The sequence below is a fragment of the Papio anubis genome, chromosome 9 (assembly GCF_008728515.1).
Source record: "Papio anubis isolate 15944 chromosome 9, Panubis1.0, whole genome shotgun sequence".
NCBI lineage: Eukaryota > Metazoa > Chordata > Mammalia > Primates > Cercopithecidae > Papio > Papio anubis.
The window spans coordinates 57,376,699-57,404,697 of NC_044984.1; the positions used below are offsets into that span (position 1 = coordinate 57,376,699).

General features: G+C 40.6%; 1 protein-coding gene and 1 non-coding gene across 5 annotated transcripts in view; both read right to left on the reverse strand.

Annotated features, from left to right (window-relative positions):
- Positions 1–27,999, reverse strand: part of PPM1H (protein phosphatase, Mg2+/Mn2+ dependent 1H) — a 288,361-nt gene that overhangs the window by 179,457 nt on the left and 80,905 nt on the right. For all 4 annotated transcript variants that reach the window (XR_004176102.1, XR_004176103.1, XM_003906709.5 and 1 more), the window contains exon 2: positions 7,062–7,227. Coding sequence is in view for 2 of the 4 variants with exons in the window: in XM_003906709.5 (XP_003906758.2) it covers positions 7,062–7,227 (166 nt within the window). In the remaining 2 variants the exon portion in view is untranslated. The remainder of the gene's footprint in view (positions 1–7,061; positions 7,228–27,999) is intronic.
- On the reverse strand, positions 25,903–26,067 carry LOC116269092. Its single transcript, XR_004176404.1, has one exon. It is a non-coding gene; the product is annotated as a U1 spliceosomal RNA (small nuclear RNA).

Genomic DNA, 27,999 nt, shown 5'->3' on the forward strand with positions numbered 1-27,999 from the left:
AGTTAAGAGTGGCGATTAAAAAGTCAGGAAACAACAGGTGCTGGAGAGGATGTGGAGAAATAGGAACACTTTTACACTGTTGGTGGGAGTGTAAACTAGTTCAACCATTGTGGAAGAGAGTGTGGCGATTCCTCAAGGATCTACAACTAGAAATACCATTTGAGCCACCCATCCCATTACTGGGTATATACCCAAAGGATTATAACTCATGCTACTATAAAGACACATGCACACGTATGTTTACTGTAGTACTATTCACAATAGCAAAAACTTGGAACCAACCTGAATGTCCATCAGCGATAGACTGGATTAAGAAAATGTGGCACATATACACCATGGAATACTATGCAGCCATAAAAAAGGATGAGTTCATGTCCTTTGTAGGGACAAGGATGAAGCTGGAAACCATCATTCTCAGCAAACTATCACAAGGCTAGAAAACCAAATACCACATGTTCTCACTCATAGGTGGGAATTGAACAATGAGAACACTTGGACAGAGGGTGGGGAACATCATACATCGGGGCCTGTCATGGGGTGGGGGGAGGGAGAGGGATAGCATTAGGAGAAATACCTAATGAAAATGATGAGTTAATGGGTGCAGCACACCAACATGGCACATGTATACCTATGTAACAAACCTGCACGTTGTGCACATGTACCCTAGAACTTAAAGTATAATTAAAAAAAAATAAAATAAAATACCAAATTACCACCAATTACATTACAATCAAAAAAAAAAAAAGGGGGGGAGCTCAAACACAGGAAATGACATTCCTTCAGTCAATGCCTCATGGAAGCCAAGAGAGGCAGAAAACAGTTACATTATTTTCTCTACCAAAAAAAAAAAAAAAAAAAACAAAAAACGTTTTTAAGATTTGCTTTAAAATGGGAGGCTGAAAGATTATGTGTATAACAGGATAAAATAATTCTTTATGAATTGGCATTTGGGATGGCTAAGGGTTGCCTTAAAATCTTTACACCAATTCATAATAATCTGTAGTAGAAAAGGCCATCTCACTGGGTGCAGTGGCTCACGTCTGTACTCCCAACACTTCAGGAGCCTGAGGTGAGCAGATCACCTGAGGTCAGAAGTTCAAGACCAGCCTGGCCAACATAGCGAAACCCCGTCTCTACTAAAAATACAAAAATTAGCTGGGCATGGTGGTGCTTGCCTGTAATCCCAGCTACTCAGGAGGCTAAGGCAAGAGAAGAGCTTGAACCTGGGAGGCAAAGGTTGCAGTGAGCTGGGATTATGCCATTGCACTCCAGCCTGGGCGACAGAGTGAGACTTCATCTCAAAAAAAGAAAAGGTCATCTCGTTGCTACCCAGCTACCATATGGCCACTCAATATAATAAAGGTCATCAAATATAAAGTCACACTTCTATTGAAATCCTCTGTACATCTCTGATGTTTCTAACAAATAAGAAATCCCTATAATAATGTTTTCCATGGTAAATTTCATGTTACTTTATTAAAAACTTTAGGTTTTCTTTAATCTCCAAGGAAGGTGAAGGTATATTATACATGAAATAAGTCTTTTGAAAACATATATTTTGACTTTACTAAATTTACAGGGGACAAAAGAGGTCAAGAAAGGAGGGAGAAATAAACCATATGTATTCCAGAGGGACTCCATGCCTCTTCGGTTTGCCAGCCTTCATGCCTGTCAACTCTGTTTGCAGATATTATTTATCCTGTTGTTCCATTTTTTGCTTATAACATTATATGTCCACTTTTCCCATCCTTATCTTTCTTATCACTGTGTGGCCCATGCCATAGATACCTTCCCTCTTCATAGTACCCCTCTGTTCTTGGAGCTTCTAGAACCCCACTGTGATCATGTTTCTATTACACACTTTTATACCTTCTGTGTCACCTAAGCCACTTCTATGGCTTCAACTATAATTTTCAATCTTGTAACTCCTTAAATCTAAGCCTCCCTAGGCTTGTGCATGAGCTCCAAACCCTTATTTCTAATTTCCTACAAAACATTTTCACCTGGAAAGGTAGAATCAGAATCAGTACACTCAAAACTCAGGTCGTCATCTCTGCCCATCCCCTTACCATCCAGTGGTCCACTTTTCAATGACCAGCACCTAGTGGCTGAGCCTGGTATCTTCATCTTCCCCCTGTTCCAGGCAGTTGGTCATCTGATCACCTCAACTGTATATCTCACTTAATCTCTTCTGAGCCTGTCCCTTGCACTGATCAGTGCCTTATTTTAAGCTGTTATCATCTCTCACCCATATTTCTGCATGAGCCTCCTAACTAGCCTCCCAGCCTCTAGGTTTGGACTCCTGGCCTTCCCAAGTCAGCCTTCCCACTGCCATCACTGTCTTGAGTCATCTTGCCCTTGTCCAAAATAATTTGGTAAAAATCCCAGCTTATTATAGTATATGATGACCCTTGTGATGCCTGCTTACTCTTCCTGTCTTGCCAACCCTCCAAGAGACCACATATTTTCCAAAACACTGGAAGACATACGTCATGTGCTCTCATGCCAATCTGTCTTTGCCTATACATGTTCCTTCTACAAGAAACCCCCGTTTCTCTTGTTTGTTTGCTTCACTCCTATTCACTTTCCAAGATCCCAGGTCAAATGTCACTTTCTCAAAGAAGAGTTTCCTAACCTTACCCATCCCCTTCTCCTTGGTTATTCCCCAAATCATCATGACCAATCTGAGTCAGATTTTCCTACAACCTGGGCTTTTCGTCTGTCTCTGAAAACTCACTCCATTGTAGTACCACTGCCAATGACTCTCCCCACTTGACTTAGCACTAGGAAGATGGGAACTATGTTGTGTTTTGTCTCCTTATCCCAAATCTCAGCATGCAGACTCGGGGTTCAATATGTTCACTGGGTGAAGGAACAAGAAGGGTGGGTACAATCCGCTTTGTCTCTGCAGATGTTTTCTTGCCGTAAGCCCTGTATGCTCACCATCCTTTCCTAAGTGCTACTATATTTGAGTTTTACCACTAAGGGGATGTCTTCTAGATGGGAAAAATCACTGGCCACTTTCAACTAGTGTGTCCAGGGTCCTCTGCTAGTAAATTATAGAAGTGGAAGCCAAAGTCTTGACAGTGACCTTCAATGTCCTTCCCGACTGGCTCACTCCACTCCTATGACTTTTCTGACAACATTTCCTGCAATCCAGGCTTTACAATATTTCTGCTCCAGCCACACAGACCTCCTTCCTAAACCTTGAGAACATAGGGCCGGCTCCCGCCTTGGGGTCTTTCAATTGTCCAGAATGATAAATGCTCTTCCTTCAAATAGCTGCAATTTCAGATCTTTGCCCAAATGTCACCTTCTCAGTGATGCCTTCTTTACCCCAGCCCCCTCAGACTTCCTATTTTCTGTGTTCCCCACTTTGTTTTGTATCTTCATAGTGTCTATCATCTGGCACACTATATTTTGTCTCCCGCTACGAATGGAAGCTCCCTCTAAGTAGGGATTTTGTCTATTTCATTCCCTGTCAAATCTCCAGCATCCAGTTCTCAGTACACAGCAGTTGCTCAGTGATTTATCTTCCACACTAGGTAATGGTTTTCAAGTTTTTAAAAAGCAGAACAAAAGCAACAACAAAACAGACAACCCAATTTTTAAAATGGGCAAAGGACTTGAATAGACATTTCTCTGAAGAACATATACAAAGGCCAATACACAATGAAAAAATGCTCAACATCACTAATCATCAGGGAAATGCAAACCAAAACTGCAGTGAAATACCACCTCACACTCATTAGAATGATTACAATTAAAAAAAAAAAAAAAACACAACAGAAAACAAGTGCTGGTGAAGACAAGGAGAAATAGGAACCCCTCTCCATTGTTGGTAGGAATGTAAAATGGAGCAGCCACCGTGAAAAACTGTGGTAGTCCCTCAAAAAATTAAACAGAATTATCACATGATTCATCAAATCCTCCTCTAGATATATAGCCAAAAGAATTGAAAGCAGGGACTCAAAGAGATATTTGTTCACCTATGTTCACGACAGCATTATTCAGAATAGCTGAAAAGTAAAAAATTCTGGCTCACGTTACAACATGGGTAAAACCTTGAGAACATTATGCTAAGTGAAATAAGCCAGGCACAAAAGGACTAATATTGTATGATTCTACTTATGTGAGGTACCTGCAGTGGTCAACTCACAAAGACAGGAAATAGACTGGTGGGCATCAAGGGAGGAAAGAATGGAGAGTTAGTGTTTAATGAATACTGAGTATCAGTTTGAGAACCTGAAAAAGTTCTGGAGATGATGATGGGGATGGTTGTACAAACACGTGAATATACATAATGCCACTGAACTATATGCCTAAAATTGGTAAATTTTATGTTATGTATATTTTACCAATTAAAAATTTAACAATTTAAAAAAAGAAAAAGCAGCTCAACTCGTCTTAAACTCAGTAAGAAGCCTAATAGGTAAAGCAGATAGAAGTGAAGGGGGCCGCGGTCGGAGCCGGAAATGGAGCACCAGGGTGTCTCCACTCTGCTGGCCCCTTGCTCTTGGAGGATGGACCCCACAAAGATTGGGAACCACCACAGGGGAGGGTTACAGCTCCATCCTAGAGTGCTTATGCACTGGTTTCACTGTTCATAAGGACAAGAAGTTAAAAAGTCACCCCGGCTCCATTTCTAGAAGGAACTTAGTAAAAAGGAAAAATACCATCACCAACTGGCCTTGGGCCAAACGTCAACACTGACTGATTTTTATAGAGATCACTTTATATCCCAGGGACAGGGGGAAAATATCAGCAGAAAGAGCAACACTAAGTCACTGATGCCCATATTGAATGATCATGAACACCTTCCTTACACTTTCCGAGCCCTTTCCCATAATAACAATCCTCAAAACAATCCTGTCAAGCAGATATGAAAGGAATTATGTAATCTCCAATTCACAAGTGAAGAAACATAGAAAGTTCAGTCATAGAGAATAACCAAAGTGGGACTGACCTCAGGATAATCACTGACGCTTATTACAGATTTATTAAGACACTTGCTCAACGTTTTTCACGGACTACTGGAGTTCACATTTCCAATCAGCCTCCTTCTACCATTTGGTAGTTACTGCTGTTATTCCTTTTTATTTTATTTATTTATTTAATTTTTTTGAGACGGAGTCTCGCTCTGTCGCCCAGGCTGGAGTGCAGTGGCGCCATCTCGGCTCACTGCAACCTCCGCCTCTGGGTTCAGGCCATTCTCCCACCTCAGCCTCCTGAGTAGCTGGGACTACAGGCGCCCGCCACCACGCCCGGCTAATTTTTTGTATTTTTAGTAGAGACGGGGTTTCACCGTGTTAGCCAGGATGGTCTTGATCTCCTGACCTTGTGATCTGCCCGCCTTGGCCTCCCAAAGTGTTGGGATTACAGGCGTGAGCCAACGCGCCCGGCCTGTTATTCCTTTTGAGACTAGACAAAACTAAGGCTCAAAGAATAACCATCCCAAAATTAAGTAGCTAAAGTGGTAGACTGCACAGTCATCTCACTCCAGGGCCTGTGCACTTAACCATCACCATTCTATACTGCCCATCTGGGTCCTCAGCTCTGGTTTGGAAAAGGCCTTCCTTCAACCTAGAAAATATGTACAGTTGATAAATCCCCATAAGTCAACTTTAAATTAAACTAGTACTTACAAAATAAATCAATACTTATTATTCCCTAAGCATAGATGTAATGAGATGCTATTACTTTTTTTTTTTTTTTTTTGAGACAAAGTCTCCCTTTGTCACCCAGGCCGGAGTGCAGTGGCCCGATCTTGGCTCACTGCAAGCTCCACCTCCTGGGTTCAGGCCATTCTTCCACCTCAGCCTCCAGAGTAGCTGGGACTACAGGCGCCCGCCACCTCACCTGGTTAATTTTTTGTAGTTTTAGTAGAGAAGGGGTTTCACCGTGTTAGCCAGGGTGGTCTCAATCTCCTGACCTCATGATCCGCCTGCCTCGGCCTCCCAAAGTGCTGGGATTAGAAATGTGAGCCACCACGCCCAGCTGCAATGAGATACTATTTCTAAAACTAAGAAAAGATTCCTAGATCTTTTAAAATCCTATGAAAATTTTTACACAAAAATATCCTCAAGACAATCAGAATGAATAGTTACGTTTAGGTCAGTCCATTCTGTGTCTCCTGATTTTCCCAGGAAACATCTCTCTATAAAGCACATCATCTGCTGACAGAGTGTCGATGACTCCCCGTCCTTTGCTGAGAGCTTCTTCAGAGCTTTCTGAGGATATGTCTGCTTTATTCTCCAGAAACTGGAGACAGGAGAAATATTTTGTGGTTTTTCAACATTGTTCAGTCTGCAAGGCCACCCCAAGGGCTGCAAGAGTTTTGGGCCAATTGAAATAGATATTTATTTGGAAGAACATCAGCCACGGGCTGCAAATGGACAACTATCATGGGCAAGCAAGGAGGAGAAAGGGGCAGAGTCATGGCAGGGCTCGAAGCAACAGCCAGAGTTACTTCCATCTCTCATGAGAGGCTTTCGGACTATTTCCTTACAAAGACCTAGAAGTGGCTCCTCTGAAACCATCAAACATTATATTTACATATAAATTTATATATAAATTACATATATCAATATATGAATTTATATATAAATTATATATGTTATATTAATACATAAATTTATATATAAATTATATATTTATATATAATTTATATATAATTATATATTTATAATATAATATGTAATTATATTATAATATATGTAATATAATTATATAATTATATATTTTATATATAATTATATATTTATATATAAAATGTATATACAAATTATATATATAAATTATTACAACAAGAGCTAGATACATATGGTGTGGGTGTTTCATTTACTTTGTGTTAAAAACCTAACCACAAGCTGGTCATACATGTGTCGCCTTCCGCTTGGTATGTGTGATGCTGTGACCACAGGCCCGCCACCCCACTAACTCTGGGGACACTGCTTTCTCACTTCCATTCCAGACTTAGGTGAAGCCCTAACGTTTTCCAGCAGGACCAAAGTGTGTGCCATTCCTCTCACCTGAAAATCAAGGATCAAGAAGGGGCTTACCGAGTTCTCCTTCAGCTGCAGCCCTTCCCCATTGGGAAGGGAGGACCGTCTCTTGGATGAGTTCCTGTTTGGGGTTGAGGTCATAGCCCCTGCCTTCTTCTTCACAGTGAGCACCTCACAGCTGGCTTGGTCTTCATTGTGTGTGCTCTTCCCGGCATTGATAACCCTGGAGAAGAAGCCGGAAAAGCTGGTCAGACGGATAAAGCTGAGGGCACAGTCCCTTGTCAAGGGTCAGCCAAGACAGTCTCTACAACTGGCCCAGAACTACAGCCCTGCTTAATGCAAAGAACATTATGGTCTTGGTATTTTATGTTCCTAAAGAAATGAAATGTTTTTTAATGGCATTATGTTAGCACTCATTAAAATATTTACTAAAGAAGTTGTTTTGAGACCTGTTCACCGGCAGGTGTCTGATAGATGTGATCAACCACACTAATCCATTTTAGTCAAAACACATGAGGCAATCACTCTTTCAGGTTAGGGAGCCCAAATGTTTCGGCAATTACAATGAAGACAGATAATCTGGCTCAGGGAATTCTGTTTCACTTCTCCAGGTGATAAACAGCAAAACCACCATCAATCTTATCAAGGTACATGGCAGTAATTTACAGCATGTCGTAAAAATCCAAGAAAACAGAGAACCATATTTCACTACTGCCATACCCATTTTTGTTTTACACAAAGGCAAGCAAAGGAATCAAGGTTGACTCTTTTAAAACTATTTTTAACTCTTTGTCTTTTTTCATGTAGAATAATATTCATCATACTGGGCTATAGGCACTCTGATTTGGACACCAAGACACATAATAATAAGGCACGTTGACACTGCTTTGCTCGAATTACTAAATGTTTTAAGCATAGAAACGCTTCAGGAAAACATGCTGCATCATTCATGCACCTTTTTCTCTATCAGGTGACTATAGACTCAATTCTTGGGTTTCCACACCGCTTTCTTCTTAAGTAATTAAGCAGCAGCTAAAACAGATTTCCTTAAAGACTGCTCCTTGATCTGCCACAAGCTTCAACAGTGTCACAGTCCTGACAGAGTGCGTGTGGAGTTTATGGAACTCAGTAGCAAGGAAAGAAAAGGTGTTTGTTTTTTCTTTTTAAGGTAAGCTAAATAAAAATTCACTCTATAAGTGTGGTGTGTACACTGCTCTATTAATTGAGTTGCACAGCCTCCTAACAGTTAAAATCATTATTTTCAAAAAAACCTTTTAATTCTACAATAATTATACGCTCAGAGTAAATTGCAAAAATGTAGAGTCCCATGTATCTTTTGACAAATTCCCCAAACGGTAACATCTTATATAAAACAGTGCAACATCAAAACTGAGAAAATGACATTGATACAATACTCTCTCCCAGACTCCTGACCTTATTCAAATTTCAACAGTTCTTACATCAAATAGCTTTTAAAAACGGTATCAATTTCCATAACCCAACACACACATGCCACAACCAAACAGGAAATGGAAAGCAAATTGAGATTTGAGTGCCACAAGATCTAAGCGAGCGTGTTTCAAGCACGCTTCTGCCAAACTCTGGAACTCTATGAAGGTGTTTCAGACATTTTAACATTTTCTTTGTTTTTAAAATGTATACACATTTTTAAAAAATGCAATAATTTAAAAGTTCATTCCCATCTGTACATGTGATCAAATAAATGCAAGTTGACATTTTCTGGGCGGCTTTAGCATATTAAGCCATCTCTCTTTTCAATTGACCATATCATTGATTGGAAGGAGAATTATTTTTTTAATTACTATTTGCAATTACTCATCCGAAAGTTCTAACAAAAAGATCTTATCGGTCATCTATTTCCTCAATTGCAAATTTCTGTATTAATCAAAATTGCTTCACTGGTCCTATCAGGTTTACTATGAATTTCAACTTAATAATATTTTTATAAACAAAAGCCTATGTTTACTCATCTCACATATTACAGTATTTCCCGAGATTTGTCTTTAAGTAGACTGTTGCTTACAAAGTTTGACAATTGTTGTCCTGGGGCTTGTGTAAGGAGGTGGGCATCCTTGCTGATCTGAGGTCCAATTGGCCTCGGGTGTTTATCACACACTCTCAGGGGCTGAGCAGTGGGGAAAGGGAGGATTCAATGTCTATTTTCTTGCCCCACCTTCACTGTCTCTCCTCTAAGGAAAGACATTTTCATATGGCTTAAGGATAAAATGTAAATATTTAAGGACACATTGAGGCTACCTGTGTGATGATGTTAATTCTACCTTTACTGCCTGAGCTAAGTAACTTAACCCAAGTCCCACAGCCAGGAAGTGGCACAGATGGTGTTCAGAATGAGCCTATCTTGACCCCTAACCCAACCTCTTCCTATTGTGCCCTGGGGACATCAGTCTGTGATGGGCTGAGCTGGACTGTGGGGAAGCATAGAGTAAACAAATCAGGCAAGGTCTGGTCCAGGCCTGAGAGGAAGGGGAATCTTTCCCAGCATCTCTGGCTATTGGAGGAGTCTGGGAAAAAGGCCCAGGAAAGAGGAAAGAACAGGTGGCTCAGATCTGCCTGTCCCTAGAGAAGCTAATGCTATCCAGGCTAAGTCACTAGGGGGCCTGCTGCTGAAGCTGATAGTACAGAACATGCATTCATCTGGAACATCCCTGTTATATCTCTCCTCAGAGAACCAAACCAGGCAGAGGAAGGAGGTCCGAAATACCACCTGCCTCCTCTCAGTCACTGGTGGTGACTTCCCAAGCAACATGCATGTTTGGGGTGGATTGTTTACTGGGTGATGTTATACCACCGTGGTGTCCCAAATGAGCACCTTCCCTGGGGAAAGCTCAAGTGGAGGTTCAGCTGGGAAAACTTGTTCATGACAACCATCCCTCCATACTGTCGTCCATATAAGATCCTGGCTGCTATTTCCAGAACTTGGCATCACTCTGACCACTGGCACCTAATCTTGGGCTGTAGAAAGGTGTTTTTTCCTTTTGGTTCTGTTTTTTGAACCAAAAAAGCATTGCTGATCTCCAATAGCTACATGCCAGGCTGACTCATCCACCACTGCCGTTTCCAGCAGACAACAAAGCTACTATAATTACATAAATCACGAATTCCTGTCCTCTTAACGTGCTTCGTCTCTCATCTTTCTCTCAGTGGTTACTAAACTCCAAAGTTGACCTAACTTCAGCAAAAAGTCTTAGAAACTTCATTGCATGCATATGAGAAATCAGTGACCTGGAAGACTGTGAATGGCACAAGGTCACACAGCTAAATGTGAACACACTTTTGAGTTCTGAGAGCTTTCTGCATCAGCTCTCGGGTTTTATTTTCCTATTGTGCATCTATTCTTGTTGGTGCTTGGTTCAGAGGTCTGTCCTGCAATGACTCAAACCCAGAGAACTGTGAAAGAACAATTACTGGTGCCCTTACTTTGCCATTTCATATTGAACGTAGCTTATGAATAGCACTAGTGAAGTATCAGTCAGAAATGTCAATCTAATGGGAAGATGGCAGTCCCAGCTCTGTAAGCCTGTTTTGTCAGAAACCTGATTACCATTCAGATGATAAAATACTAATTTAAATATTAAATTTTAAGTATCAATTTAAAGTTACTGTTTTTTTGTTGTTCAAAAAACAAAAAACACACAAACAAAACCCCATGACTCTTTTTTTTTTTTTTTTTAGGACCCGGAGTCTGGCTCTATGCGCCCAGGCTGGAGTGCAGTGGCGGATCTCAGCTCACTGCAAGCTCAGCCTCCAGGTTCCATGACCTCCTGCCTCAGCCTCACAGTGGCTGGGACTGCAAATACAACCTTCGGCTAATTTTTATTTTAGTAGAGACCCGAGGTTTCACCGTGGTCTCGATCTCTGACCTTGTGATCCGCCCTTCGGCCTCCCAAAGTGCTGGGATTACAGGCATTGAGCCACCGCGCCCGGCAACCCCATGACTCTTATTCCCTATTTTTATAGTAGTTCCAGCTTTCTACTTCACAGCTTTAGTAGAAAGGCCTAATTCTTCTCAATCTCATTTGGCTCTAACAAGTTTGACCAGTATCAACTTAAATATTTTATTTTGCACTTCAAAGGTAAATGCTTTGTTTACTAAATGTAAACAAAATCTTTAATTTTATAAAAAGTAATTGAGAAAAACTTTGTTTCACAAGCTGAGGAGCACCATGCTGTTAACAGATTCAACGGTTTCCTTAAAGGCAAGCAGGTGGACCGGGGCATCACTCCCTTGCTGTGTGCTCCGGCACAAAGTCTGTGCCACCTTGAGGTCAACAGGAAAGATGACTATACTATCTACATTGTTGGCCTAAACAATACTTGCCCATGATGCTCATTTTGAAGGCTTTAAAAAAATGCTGGTGGACCATGAATCATCATACCTTCGGTCACATTATTTTCCAGTTTACAAAGAGGGAAAGTATTTTTCTGGAAATTAAACTGGAGGTAATAAGTCATGGTGGTTCTTAACAAAAACAATCTCCCTAGAATACAGCACAAAGCAGGTACCCAACACATGTTTACTGAATGAATGAATCCGACAGAAATCAACTCTGCTACTTCCTAGATGTGGATAACAGTATCTCATATTTGTTGAGAACTATGTATGAGCCAGAGACTGCTGTTAGTATTTTGTAGAAAGTAATTAGCTAATTTCATCCTCTTGTCAACTCTATAAGGTATCTGCCACTGTTACTCCCTTTTTAAACGAAGTTACAGCTAGTGACTGGCAGAGTAGTTTGGTCAAGTTACTTAACTTTTGCAAATCTCACTTCCTTAGCTGTACTTCATGGATTAAATTCTATGAGTTACTAAGATTTTGTGTGTGTGTGTGTGTGTATGTGTGTGATCACAATTAAAGACGTGGTTAATTTTGAAGTTAGGTTTAAATTCAAGTAGGAAAAATGTTATAAGTTGAAAGGGGAAGCAGAGCTACTGTCCCTCAATATGGAAATTTTATACCCAGTTTATTCAATTCTTAGAACAACAACAAGACACATCTGCTCTGGGAGAGACACGTGGCAAAGTTAAATTTATTTAGGTACTGCTTTAACCTACCAGCCTACCTTCAATTGAACCAAAACCCCTAAAATTTTTCCCTTTGTGAAAATAGGTAAACACAGACCTTTACAAACTTGAAAGTAAAAAATCCTGTATGTGTATCAGATACATCTTGAAATTATAACCTAAATCTCAGGCATGAACATGCACTGAGATCGTAACAATAGCAGAATCTACTTAAAAAGAGCAAACAATTCATTCTGTGTTACCATGACACACTTGGAAAACTCATTTTTCTTCTATTTGTGAAATACTCTAGTCAATTTATTTTGTAATCATCACCACCTCAATTTCAGCAGAAAAGTCTTGCTTTTACATGCGACTGTTATAAACCTGACTTCAAGGACACTCATCTGATGACATGACACTTAGAAAGCATCCCTATCACTAAACACAGACAAAGTAAGTACCTCAAGTATTCACATGTAGTGAGTCCTGTCACAAAGGCCACTGGCCCCATAACTGTTTTCAACAGATTTACAGAAGATAGCCAACCAACAAAGGACAGATTAGACATTTTTTGAAGGTTTCCCATGCGGCACGTATGGTGCTAAATACTTCACAGGTGGCAAAGTCATTCAACACCGACCCCCTGTCTCTCCCCACCACGAGTCACTCAGCACAGTGCAGAAGGCAGACACAGGGACTATGGTCGGAGAGACCTAATTCAAACTTGGTCTCTGTTAATTACTAGTTCTAGCTATGTGTTCTTGGGCAAGGTACATTTTTCCCCTAAAATAAGAATAGTCACTTCCCATCAGAAAAGAGTTGTGAGAATTAAATGCTCTAGAGTGAAAAATATTTGATGAGTGCCTGATATATAGTAAGCACTCAAAATATGTTATTTAATAATAATACACCAAATGCAAAGCTAGCTGCCTCTTCTGTCAGGACCCAGGGATGTTATCCAGCCATGTGAGTTAGAGGAGTATCTCCTCCTTCCTCCCCCTTTCCATCAGCATCCCTCTGCCTCCCTCAGGAACACATGGCCAGACATCCAGAGCCTACGGGGACAAGGAATGAGACTTCCCAGAACAGGGACCTCCTCTGAGTCCTCTTCTCAAGCCACGTGCTCTGTACACAGGCGAGTACCCACATGGTTCTGAACACGCTGCTTCCAGATTCCCGCCCAGGTCTGCCCACGCATATCAGCTCTGGGCCCCCAGGCTCCTGGACTCAGAAGCACAGGTCTCAGGACCACAGAAAAAGGCCAAATAGAGAGTCCTGTTTTGTGGTTATTGTCTTGCTTTGCTTTCAAAGAAATATCAAGGCCTTGACAGTTTAGGCTAAAAAGTTTACATTAAGTGTTCATACTGGTTAGCAGACAGTATTGACAAATGTTTAAGGAGAGGTGTCTCATGATGGCCCTCAGGTGAAGTGAGATATATATATATAACTAGGAGGTAGACAGTAAAATACAGTGTGTATGTGTGTGTGTGTGTGGAGGGGAGGATGAATAACTTACGGAAGACCAAATAAAGCTATCAATTATGAAAATTCTCTTTTCCAGGTTACCTCTTGGGCATCGTCTCACTCATGTGGTCCTCTCAAGTGGTTACTGGCCACGCAGATGGGCTGGAAAATAAGGACAACTTAATTCCTAGCTGCAGTAATAACCTCTCATTCTTGGGGTACTGAGAAACCACAGCTCTGACCAGGAACCTAAGCATTTGATAACAGCCATCAGCAAATCCAGCTGGATGGCCGGTCAGAACATCCATCAAGAATAACAACTTCTCCCAGAGGGTTTCACCTGGCCCAGGGGGCAGGGGGACAGGAGATCATCTCAGCCTGTTCACAATCCGTGCCCAGGGAGGAGAAAGGATGGTATAAAATGAATTTGCTGTGATGTTTGGCTTTCACCTTTTTGAAGGTGGCTAAGTAACATGTCATGACTTGTGTGGTAGCGTGGCCGGGCAGTCTAAGTGCCATCTTGTGGAGGAAGCCGCATGTAAAGGCAGAATAAACACAGGCTAGGAAGAGGTCCTTCTGTCTTAGACCTTCTGGCTCCCAGGCTCTGTCTGTGGCTAAGAGCAGTGACTAATGAGGGGTTGCAAACTGGGGTCTCAAGAGCCACATTCAGCCCCCAGTCAGATTGGTATTTTAAAATTTTTGTCCACAAAGTGTTCATTAAAACATAAATTAGTTGCCAATGTTTTAAAATTGGGATATTTACATTAAAATCTTAATTTTCCAATTTCTTTTGAAAATTAATACATCCAGCTACAGATGTCACATTCTTGAGTGACTATAATCAGCTGGACCTGAGGAGAGGCCACCCCCTCCACGACATAGGACATGTCCTTGCTAGTTTACCCCAGATCTTACTCTGTCCACTTTTGTCATTGAAGTGACCAGCCTGGCCTCATGGGCATTTGAATCTGTAACCTTGCAATTAGATCTCTGTGACTTTATGAGTAAATAAAAAAAAAAAAAAGATACATAGTATATGTTGATTAAAATAATTTAAAAAATATTTATTGTATAATAATAGGGATAAGTCAAGATGGCAAGGAGATGGTCTCTACTCTCAAAAAGCCTATAGTCATTTATGTTAGTTTTAGTCCTTCTGGGTTTCTGACACAAAATACCACTCATGATTGTAATCCCAGCACTTTGGGAGGCCAAAGCAGGAGGATCATTTGAGGCCAGGAGTTCGAGACCAGTCTGGTCAACATGGTGAGATCCTGTTTCTACAAAAAAAAAACAAACAAACACACCCAATGTGGTGGCATGTGCCTGTAGTCCCAGCTACTTGAGAGGCTGAGGCGAAAGGATTGCTTGAGCCCAGGAGAAATTGGAGGCTGCAGTGAACTATGATTGTACCACTGTACTCTAGTCTGGATGACAGAATGAGACCCTGTCTCTCTCTCTCTCTCTCTCTCTATATATATATATATATATATATATATATATATATATATATATATATATATAGACACACACACACACAATAAACTGGGTGGGTTATAAATTTCTCACAGTTTTGGAGGCTGAGAAATCCAAGTTCAAGATATCAGCAAGTTTTTGTGTCTGGTGAGGACCCCCTTTCTGGTTCATAGGTGGTTGTGTTCTCACTGTGACCTCACATGGCAGAAGAGACAAGGCAGCTCTCTGGGGCCTCTTTTCTAAAAGCACTAATTCCATTTGTGAGGGCTCCATCCTCATGACATAATCAATTTAAAAAGGCCCCACCTCCAAAAACCATCACACTGGGGGTGAGGATTTCAACATATGCATTAGGGATGGGGGATGCAAACATTTAGTCCATTGGTCCTTCTCACAAAAACTACAATTTGCTTGAATTGATGCCATACTCAAGGCCTATGTCACACGGGATCTGAGAACACAGAGGAGACAAGTCAACAAAAGAAGAGTCGGGGAAAGTAACACAGATGAAGAGGCATCTGAACTCAGTGTTATGGAATGAAGGAAATCAACACTCAGAGAAAAGGTAAGGAAAGGCTCTCCTAGCAGAGAAACAGCCTGTGAAAACAGAAGGTGTTGTGAAATTTATAAAGAGGTGTAGGGTGTGACCTAACTAAGTATTGGCTTGGTGAGGGAGCTACATCAGAACTAGACCACAAAATTCTATAGGAGCTTTATTCTATTCAGCTTATAACCAATGGAAGAAATCTAAGATTGTTTAAACTAGGGACTGATGTGATCACAGTTACTCTAGAAAAATAACGCTTGTGGCTTAGTAGAAGATGGGCTCTAGAAGACAAATGACAAAGGAAGAACTCAGGGTCTCTTACAATAGTCCTAGTGACAAAGAGGTTGTGAACCAAACAATGGGTCTCGGTGGACGGGAAGAGAGGAGGCGAATGAACCGAGAAGTCCCATAAAACCTGTTGGACATGGGTTACGGAGAAGAGAGAAAAGAGGATGAATCCCATGTTTCCAAAATGGCAGAATGAGGTGCCACTGATAAATGAAGGGAGGTGAGAAGGTGAAACAAGTCTTGGTGGTGGGGAGTTCTGAGGGGTGAGATAATGCAACTGGTTTTAGGTCAATGAACAGAGAGTTCAAGGTACCAGAAATTTCAAAGTCAGTAGCTGCCAAGTTCAACTTAAACAGTGACTGGCAAACTATCGCCCATGGGCCAAAGCTGGATGCTGTTTTTACACAGCCTGCAAGTTAAGAATGATCTTTATATTTTAAGTAGTTGGGAGGAAAAAAAAGAATATTTCATGTCAACATTACATAAAATTCAAATTTCAGTGTCCATAAAGTTTTGCTGGAACACAGCCACATTCATTCATTTACATATTGTCTCTTGTGGTTTTCATACTATAATGGCAGAGTTATTAGTAGTTGCAACAGGGACTATCTGGCTCACAAAACCTAAATTATTTACTCTTTGGGTCTTTACAGAAAATGTGTGCTGACCCTTGAACTTATTAGGTTGAATTATCTGAAATTGTTTTTGCAGATCAAAAACAGATGAATGCTGACGATTTCACGTGGTTACACGTAATACATAGGTGAAGCAAAAGAGAGAGATACAGGGTAGGGGTAGAACTTAACATGCATTTTGGCATTATTAGTAACATTAGCTGTGGATACACTTTGCTCTACCATTTGGAGGCCATCAGTAACTTCTGTCCCCCTCACCAATATGATTAAATGAGAATGAAAAAACAAACATGAAGATCAAAAGATATAATGTTGCCTCATAGATTTCCCCACAAAAATATCAGCGTTTTCTTCTTCACAGTGGTTGTTTAGAAATGAACATTTAACATAGTAAAAATGAAAATCGGAAAGTCATCTTTGTGTATTTCCTTTCAGTAATCCTCTGGGTCCCCTTGGCAAAACCATTAATACCACCAATGTCCAACTTCCTTATTTAAATAAGGAAGTCTGTGCTCTGTCAGATGCTGGAACAATTCCCGTACAAGTGCTGCTCTGTTGGAGCCAAGTGAAATCAAAATAAAGGCCAATCCAAATAAGATTGAAGTGTTGAAGTTTTGCATAAAATAAAGCAGAAAAATGCTTTTTGCAGGTTTAGAACAATATCATTTGTATATAGCTATTTGCATCTGTTGGTGATTAAGGAAAAAAAAGCAAAGTACTGCTTTTCTAAAGATCAGATTTTGTTTTATTTACCAGCTATATCAGTACTATCAGCAATGTGAGAAATTTTTTTAAACAAAAAATTTTTTTGAAAGTCAGTTTCAAATGTGTAATTTAAACAAAAAAAAAATTTTTTTTGAAAGTCAGTTTCAAATGTGTAATTTAAAAACCCAAACTTTAAAAAGCCTGAAACTAATAAAATATGAAACCAAAAGACAGAAGTATTCTAATCTCAACAACTTCAGATAATACATATACATTTTTAATTGACAGATCCTCAAAAATCCCAGACACCACCTAGGCTTTCTCCTTATTGCTGGATAAAGAAAGTATTGGACTATCTAGGCCTCTGGTATTTTCCTTTTAAACCTTAAAGTAACACAAGAGAAATAAAGTTATACAGAAGGGGACTGTTATGTAGTAAGGAGGGTTTTAAACCCTAACTTGGGAGTTATCTTTAGAAAGGTGCTATCCACCTTCACATAAGAGGCCACTCCACCTAAACATACAGTAGAGCAGGAAACATGAGAGGGAGGGGTAGACAGGTTTTTCTCTGCTAGAAATTCGAGACGAAGTCTCATATAGCTTTTAAGAGCAGAGAGACTCTGGAACCAGACTCCCTAGGTTTGAATCCTGGATCTGCAAGTAGGTAGCTGCACGACTTTTGGCAAGTTATTTCCCTGTGCCTCCGTTTCTCATAAGATGGGGATAATGAACAGTATTTTTCTCATATGGTAGCTGTCTGTTGTAAAAAAAGAAATGTTAAAAGTGTTTCATAGGCTGGGCACAGTGGCTCACGCTTGTAATTTCAGCACTTTGGGAGACTGAGGCAGGTGGATCGCTTGAGGTCAGGAGTTTGAGACTAGTCTGACCAACATGGCGAAACCCTGTTTCTATTAAAAATACTAAAATTAACCAGGCATGGCGGTGCGTGCCTGTAGTCCCAGCTACTTGGGAGGCTGAGGTACGAGAATTGCTTGAACCTGGGAGGCGGAGGTTGCAGTGAGATGGCGCCACTGCACTCCAGCCTGGGCAACAGAGAGAGAATCTGTCTCAAAAAAAAAACCAAAAAACAAAACAAAAAAAACCCAGAAGTGTTTTATACTTAACAACTTAATGCTTTTAACTGTAAACATGAGAAAGGTGTTGTTTTTATCCTCGTTTTATTGGCCCCATCAATGTCATATGCATGGTGATTTATGTAGGTAAAGGTCCTAGGCGAGACATTCTGATATTTTCTTATAGCAACTGAGGTTTTACATTATGTACTGTGCTCACACATATGATAAACTGCAATTAGTTGCACAACAGACTATAAATAAAACACAGGTAACACAAGAAGGAATTGTGACATGTCACATGGTTTCAGCACTTCAATATATTTTTTTCAAGGCAAGCACAGTATTACTGCAAATGTACATTAAAAGTGATAATTAATTTTCCCCTTGCTATTTCAGTCTTTATTTTTTTTTGAAGTACTTTAAGTGAAAACAATCTGCTTTGAAAAATCTCTACCCTTGTGTTAATTAACCTGCAGAGAACGTTTGTTTCCAGATTAAAGACTGAACAATACATCACGTAGCCCTTTGAAAACCAGTTGTTATCTGATCAAATATTTTTACCTTTGTCCCCAGACCCAGGGCAAAGCTCAGTCAACAATCCAAGTCTCCCTAATTTACAAGCGAAAGAACATGCTAATTTAGCCCTTGAGATCTCAGAATAACCAATCTGAGTTTCATTTTAGGCAAACTGATTTCTCTACCCTAAGAAAGCTAGAAAGTACAATAGGACTTTGCTATGGCCTTTGTCAACCTTAAAGAATGAGATTCAGAAATTATGATTAAGCATCTAGTTTATTCCAGTGCAGGGCAAAGCTTAAGGATAGCCACCTGGGCAGCACACACTCCAAATGGATGGGATTGGTGTTCCAAAGTGGGGAAGCTAAGCTTTCACTTATATAGGCAGAAACAGTTTTAGCGGGGTTCAGCACTTTCTGTACAAAGCCAGTATGTAACATTACAGTGATTTGCTTAGTATGGATTGCTACATTCCAAGGAAGATTGCTTAACATTCCTGAGAAGGAATAATGTTCTGAGGGGCAAGGGGGGTGTCTTATCTCTGATGCCGCTTCTTCATTGCTAATCATTTACAGGAAAAAGCAGAAATTGCAACTGCATGCTACATGACTCAGGCTACATAGCCACATTCCTCTCAAGGCTCAGGATAACTTAAAGTTCCAACAGCTTTAAGTTTGGATTATTTAATTTCACATTTGAAGGAGACAAATGCACTGAATGTAAGCTATTTTAAATTAGACACTTAATATCATCCTTAAATAAAAAAGACAAGGTAGACTACCAATATATTTCAATTAGTCAAGGGTAGATGTGTTCCAAAATGTATGTTTATTTCAGTTGTGTTCTTTCTATCTCAAATCACACAGCAGGGAGTAGGCACTCAATAAATGTTACTTGAATGAATAAACAAATGAACTCATTTTGCCATAACACCCCATGGGAGAGAGACTAGAATAATGAAGGTGTTTTAAGCCTGCCTACATATTTCTTCAAGCTTACAATATTTGGAGTTTCTCCTCATTTGATTTTTGCATTCAATAGAAAAAAATTAATTATAAGCACCTCTACTAGGAAATGAGCTTGGGAGCAGGATATGTTAAAGTGACCCCTAAACATTCTCCAGCAAAGAAGTGGCTGATAGATGTCAGAGCCTAGGGTACCTCTTCCTCCAAATCCCACTTCTGGCTTCTGCCTTGTAAGTTCTCACCCTATTAACAGTTATAGCCGACCAAGAAGGCCCTGGAGGGCCAGGATGGCTCTTTTTCAACATCAAACGACTATTGCAAAGGAGAGGAAATTCCAAAGGTCTAAGCAGGACCTGGAAGTAGCAGACAGGCAATTCTCACACTATCAGTTTGAAGCTACCTAGCCATGCAATGAGTTACCTCAAAAAGTAGGAATTCCCTTCACTAGAAATGTCCAAAAGCTGGCTTGTGACCTCCCAGGGATACTCTGAGGGTCTCTGCATGGAATGAGAATTTCCTAAGGCTTCTTTTCCAACTGTTGAGTCTATACCTCCATCCTCTTCTTGCCTCCATCTGTAGTTAATATAAAATCTATACTTCTTTCAGAGCTAAAATTAATTTACATGGAACATAGCTTTAGAAAAGCGGAGTGGCACTTCCTGCTGAGGTAATTCTCTGACACCTGGTAAACCACATTTGAGGTATGGCAAGTCTCCGTAAAAATGGAAATTTCATTGACTTGGCTTCCTATCCCCAGCTAGACCTTTAATATGGGGTGTACAAGGGAACTTCAAGTGCTGCTGTTCCTTGGGGCTGCAAATGTGGCTTGCTGTTCTTCCTCCCCAGGCAACTTTCCCTGGGAGATCCTCTCTATTCCCAAGGCTTCATTTAAGATCCAAACACTAAGCACTGCCGAAATCATATCTACAGTACAGATCTCTGGGGTGCCTGGGCTGGGTTTCCAAATACCTTTAGAATATCTGCATTTGCATGTTGCACACATGCAAGCTGACCAACCCTATACTCATTTCTCCTTCCTTCTGCCGTCTCCTTCCTGTCTCAAATACGATGCTCCTTGTGGTGTTCTATGTCTTAGTGGACCAAGAATTCCAAGGAGCATCCTTGTCCTCCCAGCTTACTACTCTCCCTACATCTAGCTTCTCAGTTTGTGGGGCTAAGTCATAACTACGACTTACATCCCCAATTCCCTGCCTTGTTCAGGCCCTTGTCACATCCAGCAGGCACCAATATTTAAACCTCCTAACCTGTCGTCTCTTCTTAGTAAATCCTGCACAGCATGGCCGGACTGACCTTTCTCAACTGTGAATGTGGCCGTGTCTCCCCGACACTCAAATATCTCCAAATGGGTTCTGAAGATTTCAGGATAAAATTTAAACTTTTGGGCCAGGCACGGTGGCTTATGCCTGTAATCCCAGCACTTTGGGAGGCCGAGGCAGGCAGATCATCTGAGGTCAGGAGTTCGAGACCAGTCTGACCAACATGGCAAAACCCTGTCTCTACTAAACAAAAATTAACTGGGCATGGTGGCAGGCACCTGTAGTCCCAGCTACTAAGGAGGCTGAGACAGGAGAATCTCTTGAACCCAGGAGGCGGAGGTTGCAGTGAGCCAAGATTGCTCCACTACACTCCAGCCTGGGCAACAGAGCAAGATTCCGCCTCAAAAACAATTTTTTTAAAACTTTTTAGTTTACCACATCAGTGTCTTCCTGATGGGCCCTCTGCATATCCTCAGCTTCCCCCATCTGGTCTCCTCACATCCCCTCATCCTTAGCCATAACAAACAGCGTGTGGTTTACAAAAAGCACCCAGTTGCTACATACCACGATTCCTTCTCACATGCCTTTTCCACCTTCTGCAATGACCTAACCTCCTCTTGTCTGACAAACATCCCTTGTCCTTCAGCATTCAGTTTGTTAAGGCTGTTTTGCACGCACTTTATTGTTCTTTTTTTTTTTTTTTTTTTGAGACGGGGTCTCACTCTGTGCAGTGGCACGATCTCCGCTCACTGCAAGCTCCGCCTCCCAGGTTCACGCCATTCTCCTGCCTTAGCCTCCCAGGTAGCTGGGACTACAGGCACCCGCCACCACGCCTGGCTGATTTTTTGTATTTTTAGTAGAGATGGGGTTTCACCGTGTTAGCCAGGATGGTCTCGATCTCCTGACTTCGTGATCCGCCCACCTTGGCCTCCTGAAGTGCTGGAATTACAGGCGTGAGCCACCGCACTGGGCCTATTGTTCTTAAAGACTGCAGTGTAACCAGTAAGTAGCACAGTGCTGTTAGTATGGAAATCACCAGAAACTTGGATTGGTATACTAGCTCTGCCACCAGCTAGTTGTGTGTCTTGGGGAAGTTAGTGGGCTACTGTGTGGACTAAGAGAATGCATAAATGTAAAGTGCATACACCTGGCAGAGACATATTTTTATCTGCCCAGACTCCCTTTCTCCTAGACATCATCTTCCCTTCCCACCCTCCTCCGTCCCATTCATGTGGTTTTTCCATGGCCAGAGTTGACTGTTGGTCTAGGGATGGACACCTGATCTCTGAGTTGAGCCAATTAGGGACCTTCTATGGAAAATGAAAGAAAGAAAAAGGCAGCAAGAGGGGGAAGAGAAGGAGAGACAAAGAGGAGAAGAGTACATATTTGTGAAAAGAGTACATATTGGAAATAGAATCTCAACAGAGTCCCTAGTTCTAGGTGTTCCCAAGATCCATTTGTCTTTGGAATATCTGGGTAACCCCATATCCACTAGCAAATTCTCCTTGAATGGCTGTCAATTGCAAGCTAGAGTCTAACAACACCCAACTCGCAATACGCCCTCACTATACTATTATTATTAAACTGTAAGTGCCTTGAAGGTAGCGGTAGAATCTTATTTAATTTTGTATTCTCAGAGATTAGCATAGTGCCTGATATACTGCAGGCAGTCAAATACCTACTAGATGAAAGGTTTGTTGACTTCAGGGGAGAAATTATAATTCGGAGTTAAAATTTATATCACAAGCTCAAGGATCTCTACCTAACATCCTGTGCTAAGAGGTAAAAGACAACAAGAAGTAGCAAATTTTTCCCAGTTATGACCAGAGCAAGCCAGTGAGGTAAACATCTGACAGCCACTGGTCAGGCATATTTAATCCTCTGAGTATCTTTGATTTATTATCAATTGAGTAAATCAAGGTTTATTTTTAAGGATTCAAAAAAACCTGTTAAACTTACATAGATAACTATTACTGAAGCTTACCAAGAGTAGACACTGAGCTGTTCAGAAATCTAGCAACTGAAAAAAAACAAATCATCACTCCCATGGCCGGGGATACGGAAGGACTCAGAAATTGTTGGAAATTCCACAGACTCAAAATGAGGTAACTGTTTACCTTCCTTATTGCATTTTAATCTAGAGATTAAAATAGATCTCATTGTTCCAGAATCCTGCCTATGGTAAGAAATGGGTTCTCAATGGCTGAGAATAAATTTTAATAGCGGAACCAGAAGCATAACAGGAAATCAGGAGGAAGAATTTTTCTTCATAAAAAGGACCATGAGGTTAATTTTCATTTCATTACATTTCTAAATTGTGTATATTTTTGTATGCTGGTTGCAACATATCCTTTCTGTATTGACATGAAGTATAAATTAATCAGTAAATACATAAAATTCTTACATCCTACATTTTCAAAATAGTTCCTAATTCATTAATTTATTCCTAAAATAACTAAGGTGCAAAGATTCAAGAATAAGATGACTGATAAATTTGATACATGAATTAATCAAAACCAACACCAAATCATGGTTAGATTCAGGCTTACCTGAAAATTTTATGAAACCACAACCTAATAAAACACAATACTAAATGACTACAAATGCAATCTAGGACATTTTCCATGGCAAGCTATATTTAGAATTCCAGGCTCTGTTGTGTAGAATGGTTCTCAGATTTTCATGCGCCTATGAGTCATCTGGAGGACTTCTTAAAACATCAGTTTTTGGGCCCCACTCTCAGAGATTCAAACTCAGTAGATCTAAGGTAGGATCTGAGAAAAGCTCCCAAGTGGCAGTGATACTTTGGGTTTACTGATGAGGACTGAGTTGCACTGGCCTAGATGAATCATGGTCGCTTTGATTTCAGCAAACACTGGAATTCCCCTGCATCCTCAGCCTCATTCCACTGAGCTAGAGAATTGTACGTGATATACCCTTAGTTTATAATCCACTGGTGGTGGCTGGAACTACCAGAGTCAGAAGCTCAAGAGACTCCTAGAGATGGAAAGGGGATCCTAGTGAGGCATTGAATTATGGTAATAGGAACATAAACCTGGTGGGGTTGGGGGGCAGTCACTGGGAGTGGGGAAAGGGGGACTGGGGACTAGGATAATGGGGAATCCTAAAAGGTTGGGAAGAAAAATACTGGCAGGTCACTAGCTGCAGGGGAAGGGAGTGGGAATAGTGGTGAATGAGAGACTACCTCACATGGAATTCCTGTTAGGAAATTGTTGGGAATAGAAAAGAAATGGTAACAGAGGGTGGGAGAGGGCAGGGGACACACAGGAAGCTTGTTTCCCAAGGTGGAAGTGGCTGCCATACGAAGGGGTACAGGGCATCCGGATTGCTCAGCACATCCAACCTGGAAGGTGAATAACCATCTGGGACAACTCTTTTTATATCAAAGATAATGATACACTATCTAAATTATCAATTACAACACACTTTTACTAGAAAGAAAAAGGATGGAAATAACACTTGTAAATACTTGTGATTTAATTGTATATTGTCTCAGTTGAGCATCCCAACAACAAGATAGATAGGGAAAGTATTATCTGTCCCATTCTACAAAAATTGAATCCAGAAAGCTGACTAACCTGGGGTCAGATAGCTATTGGGTGGTAAAATCAGACTCATATCCCACCTGATTTCAAAACCTATTCACCCACTACCCTATGCAGCAGAGAAAGGAAGCTGAGCAGCTCTCAGATCTAGAAGGAAAACCAAGGGTCCACTGGTATCATACAAGCCAAGTGTGAGGTTTCAAGAGGGAAAGGTGCCAGGTGCTAAGAAAAGTTCAAGTGCCCACTAGATAGGCAAAGAGGTTATCAGTGGCCACTGGTAAGGACTATAAAATTCAAAGTACTAAAATACTCTCCCCTCCCAGAGAAAGAAGTTTTAAGGTGATAAAATGCACTAAGTCTGAGATGGAGTGCATTCATTTCCAGGGAAGTATTTCACTTGTCTGCTTCCTTTCTATGAATAAGTTAAAAACTTGAAACAGCATCCATGCCTCTACACAAATTTTAGCTCTAATCCAAAGAGGACACTGTTAAACAACTGCTCTAAAATGCTGTCACAAGTTTCTAGAAATTATAAATAGCAATTTACAGAGTAATTAAATAACGATTTTTTACTTTATTTTTTTTTTTTTGAGATAGGGTCTCAGTCTGCCACCCAGGCTAGAGTGCAGTGGTGTGATCATGGCTCACTGCAGCCTAAACCTCCCAGGCTCAATTAATCCTCTTCCATCAGCCTCCAAGTAGCTGGGACTACCGATGTGCGCCACGACGCCTGGCTAATTTTTTCTGTATACTTTTTGTAGATACAGGGTTTCACTGTGTTGTTCAGGCTGGTCTCAAACTCCTGGGCTCAAGCAATCCACCTGCCTCAGCCTCCCAAAGTGCTGAGACTGCAGGTGTGAGCCACTGTGCCTGGGCAACAATTTTTTAAGTTAGCTCCAAATTCCATGGACATTTCAAAACTTTATATGTTTTTGTAGTTAAAGATTTACTGATAATTTAGTTTTGAACTTTCAAATTATTTTTTAAATATAATTTTGACTCCTGAAAGTAAAAATTTTTAAAAGCACACCCAATAATTAAAAACTTAACTGCATAGCAAATTGGTAATCTAACAATACAAACTAGTAACCAAAAAATGCAAGTGCCTTTTAAACAACTATAGCACAAAAATCTAAAGAGGAAAAATGTTAAAAAAAAAAAAAAAAATCCCAAAATGTCCTCAGCAGTTTTACTGTTAGTAGAAATATTGGTATTGACTTTTTGGAAACTATTTATATATGGATATATGAAGATATTTAAAAATATAATATATATTATATAAAATATATATTCCAGTAACATATATATGTAAACTATAGATATTTAATTATTTATTTTAGGGGAAAGCATGAAGAATGCAGTCCCCCACTACCACAAATTACGCAGTCGAGTTTCCCACTTTCGGGGAAATCATGGGTCAGCACATCCAGAGTGCAATGGATGAACCTCACCCTGGGAAAACCACCTTCGTGATCATGTTATCTTCCCTGCCAGGTAAGAATGGGATACAGAATAAATGTTATCTATTAAGAGCTGGCAATAAATATAAATTAAATTGAAGAAAAAGCTAGTAATGTTAAATTTGAATTGGAGATATCAATATGAAGTCAACTGTTGAAATACATGTATTTTTTAATGCTGTCTACTCAGAGGGCCTGGAAACAAGGACAGCCTAGGACTGTCAGAATTCTAAACACCCAGACTTTGGTTTCCAAATACTACTACCCACTGAAAGATACCAGCGTTTCTTGGCAAAATGGCTGGTTCCAGATATGAGACAGTAAAAGTATAAGGTGAGGCAGAGGCAGCTTGTAGGGCCAGAAAGCATAAAAGCATTCAAAGATAATATGGCATTTCAGAAGGACCCAGGAGTATGTTTGAAGGGGTTATAACTGGTTAATTATGAGTTAATTAACATCAAAAGCAAACAAATGTTAAAACAGAGAAAAAAAGTCCCTAAATCTACAGTGGTAGTTAAAAGGAGAAATAAAACTAAATTTCTAGGGCTGGGTGCAGTGGCTCATGCCTGTAATCCCAACACTTTGGGAGGCCAAGATGGGTGGAGTCAGGAGTTCAAGACAAGCCTGGTCAGGAGTTCAAGACAAGCCTGGCCAACATGGGGAAACCCTGTCTCTACTAAAAATACAAAAATTAGCCAGGCGTGGTGGCAGGCACTTGTAATCCCAGTTACTTGGGAGGCTGAGGCAGGAGAATTGCTTGCACCCGGGAGGCAAAGGCTGCAGTGAGCTGAGATCATGCCATTGCCCTCCAGCCTGGACAACAAGAGTGAAACTCCATCTCAAAAAACAAACAAAAAAAACTAAATTGCTACAACTGGAGGTGACTATTATACTAGTTTCTTATTCTGAAAATTGATAATTAAAGGTGAGAAATTAAACATTGGCCTATCTTGTTGAGAAAAAAACTAGTTTTTTCCCAGTTAATAAAGTACTGTGGACTGAATGTGTGTGTCTCTGCCAAAATTCATACATTGAAATCCTAACCCCTAATAGGATGCTGTTAAGAGATGGGGCTTTGGGGAGGTGACTGGGTCATGAAGGCAGAGCCCTCGTGAATGGGATTGGTGCCTTTGCAAGAGAAACCTCTGGGAGCTCTCTGGCTTTCTTTCCTACATGTGAGGCTACAAGAAGGTGGCAGTCTATAACCAGCAAAAGGGCCCTCACTGGAACCTGACCATGCTGGCACCCTGATCTCAGACTTCCAGCCCCCGGAACTGAAAAGTAAATTTGTTGTTTATAAACCACTCAGTCTGTGATACTTTGTTACAGGAGCCCAGACTAAGAAATAACAAAGACGCCATCAGAGAAATGAAAATCAAAACCACAATGAGATACCATCTCATACCAGTTAGAATGGCAATCATTAAAAAGTCAGGAAACAACAGGTGCTGGAGAGGATGTGGAGAAATAGGAACACTTTTACACTGTTGGTGGGAGTGAAAATTAGTTCAACCATTGTGGAAGACAGTGTGGTGATTCCTCAAGGATCTAGAACTAGAAATACCATTTGACCCAGCCATCCCATTACTGGGGATATACCCAAAGGATTATAAATCATGCTGCTATAAAGACACATGCACACACATGTTTATTGCGGCACTATTCATAATAGCAAAGACTTGGAATCAACTGAAATGTCCATCAGTGACAGACTGGATTAAGAAAATGTGGCACATATACACCATGGAATACTATGCAGCCATAAAGAAGGATGAGTTCATGTCCTTTGTAGGGACATGGATGCAGCTGGAAACCATCATTCTCAGCAAACTATCACAAGAACAGAAAACCAAATACCGCATGTTCTCACTCATAGGTGGGAATTGAACAATGAGATCACTTGGATACAGGAAGGGGAACATCACACACTGGGTCCTATTGTGGGGAGGGGGGAAGGGGGAGGGATAGCATTAG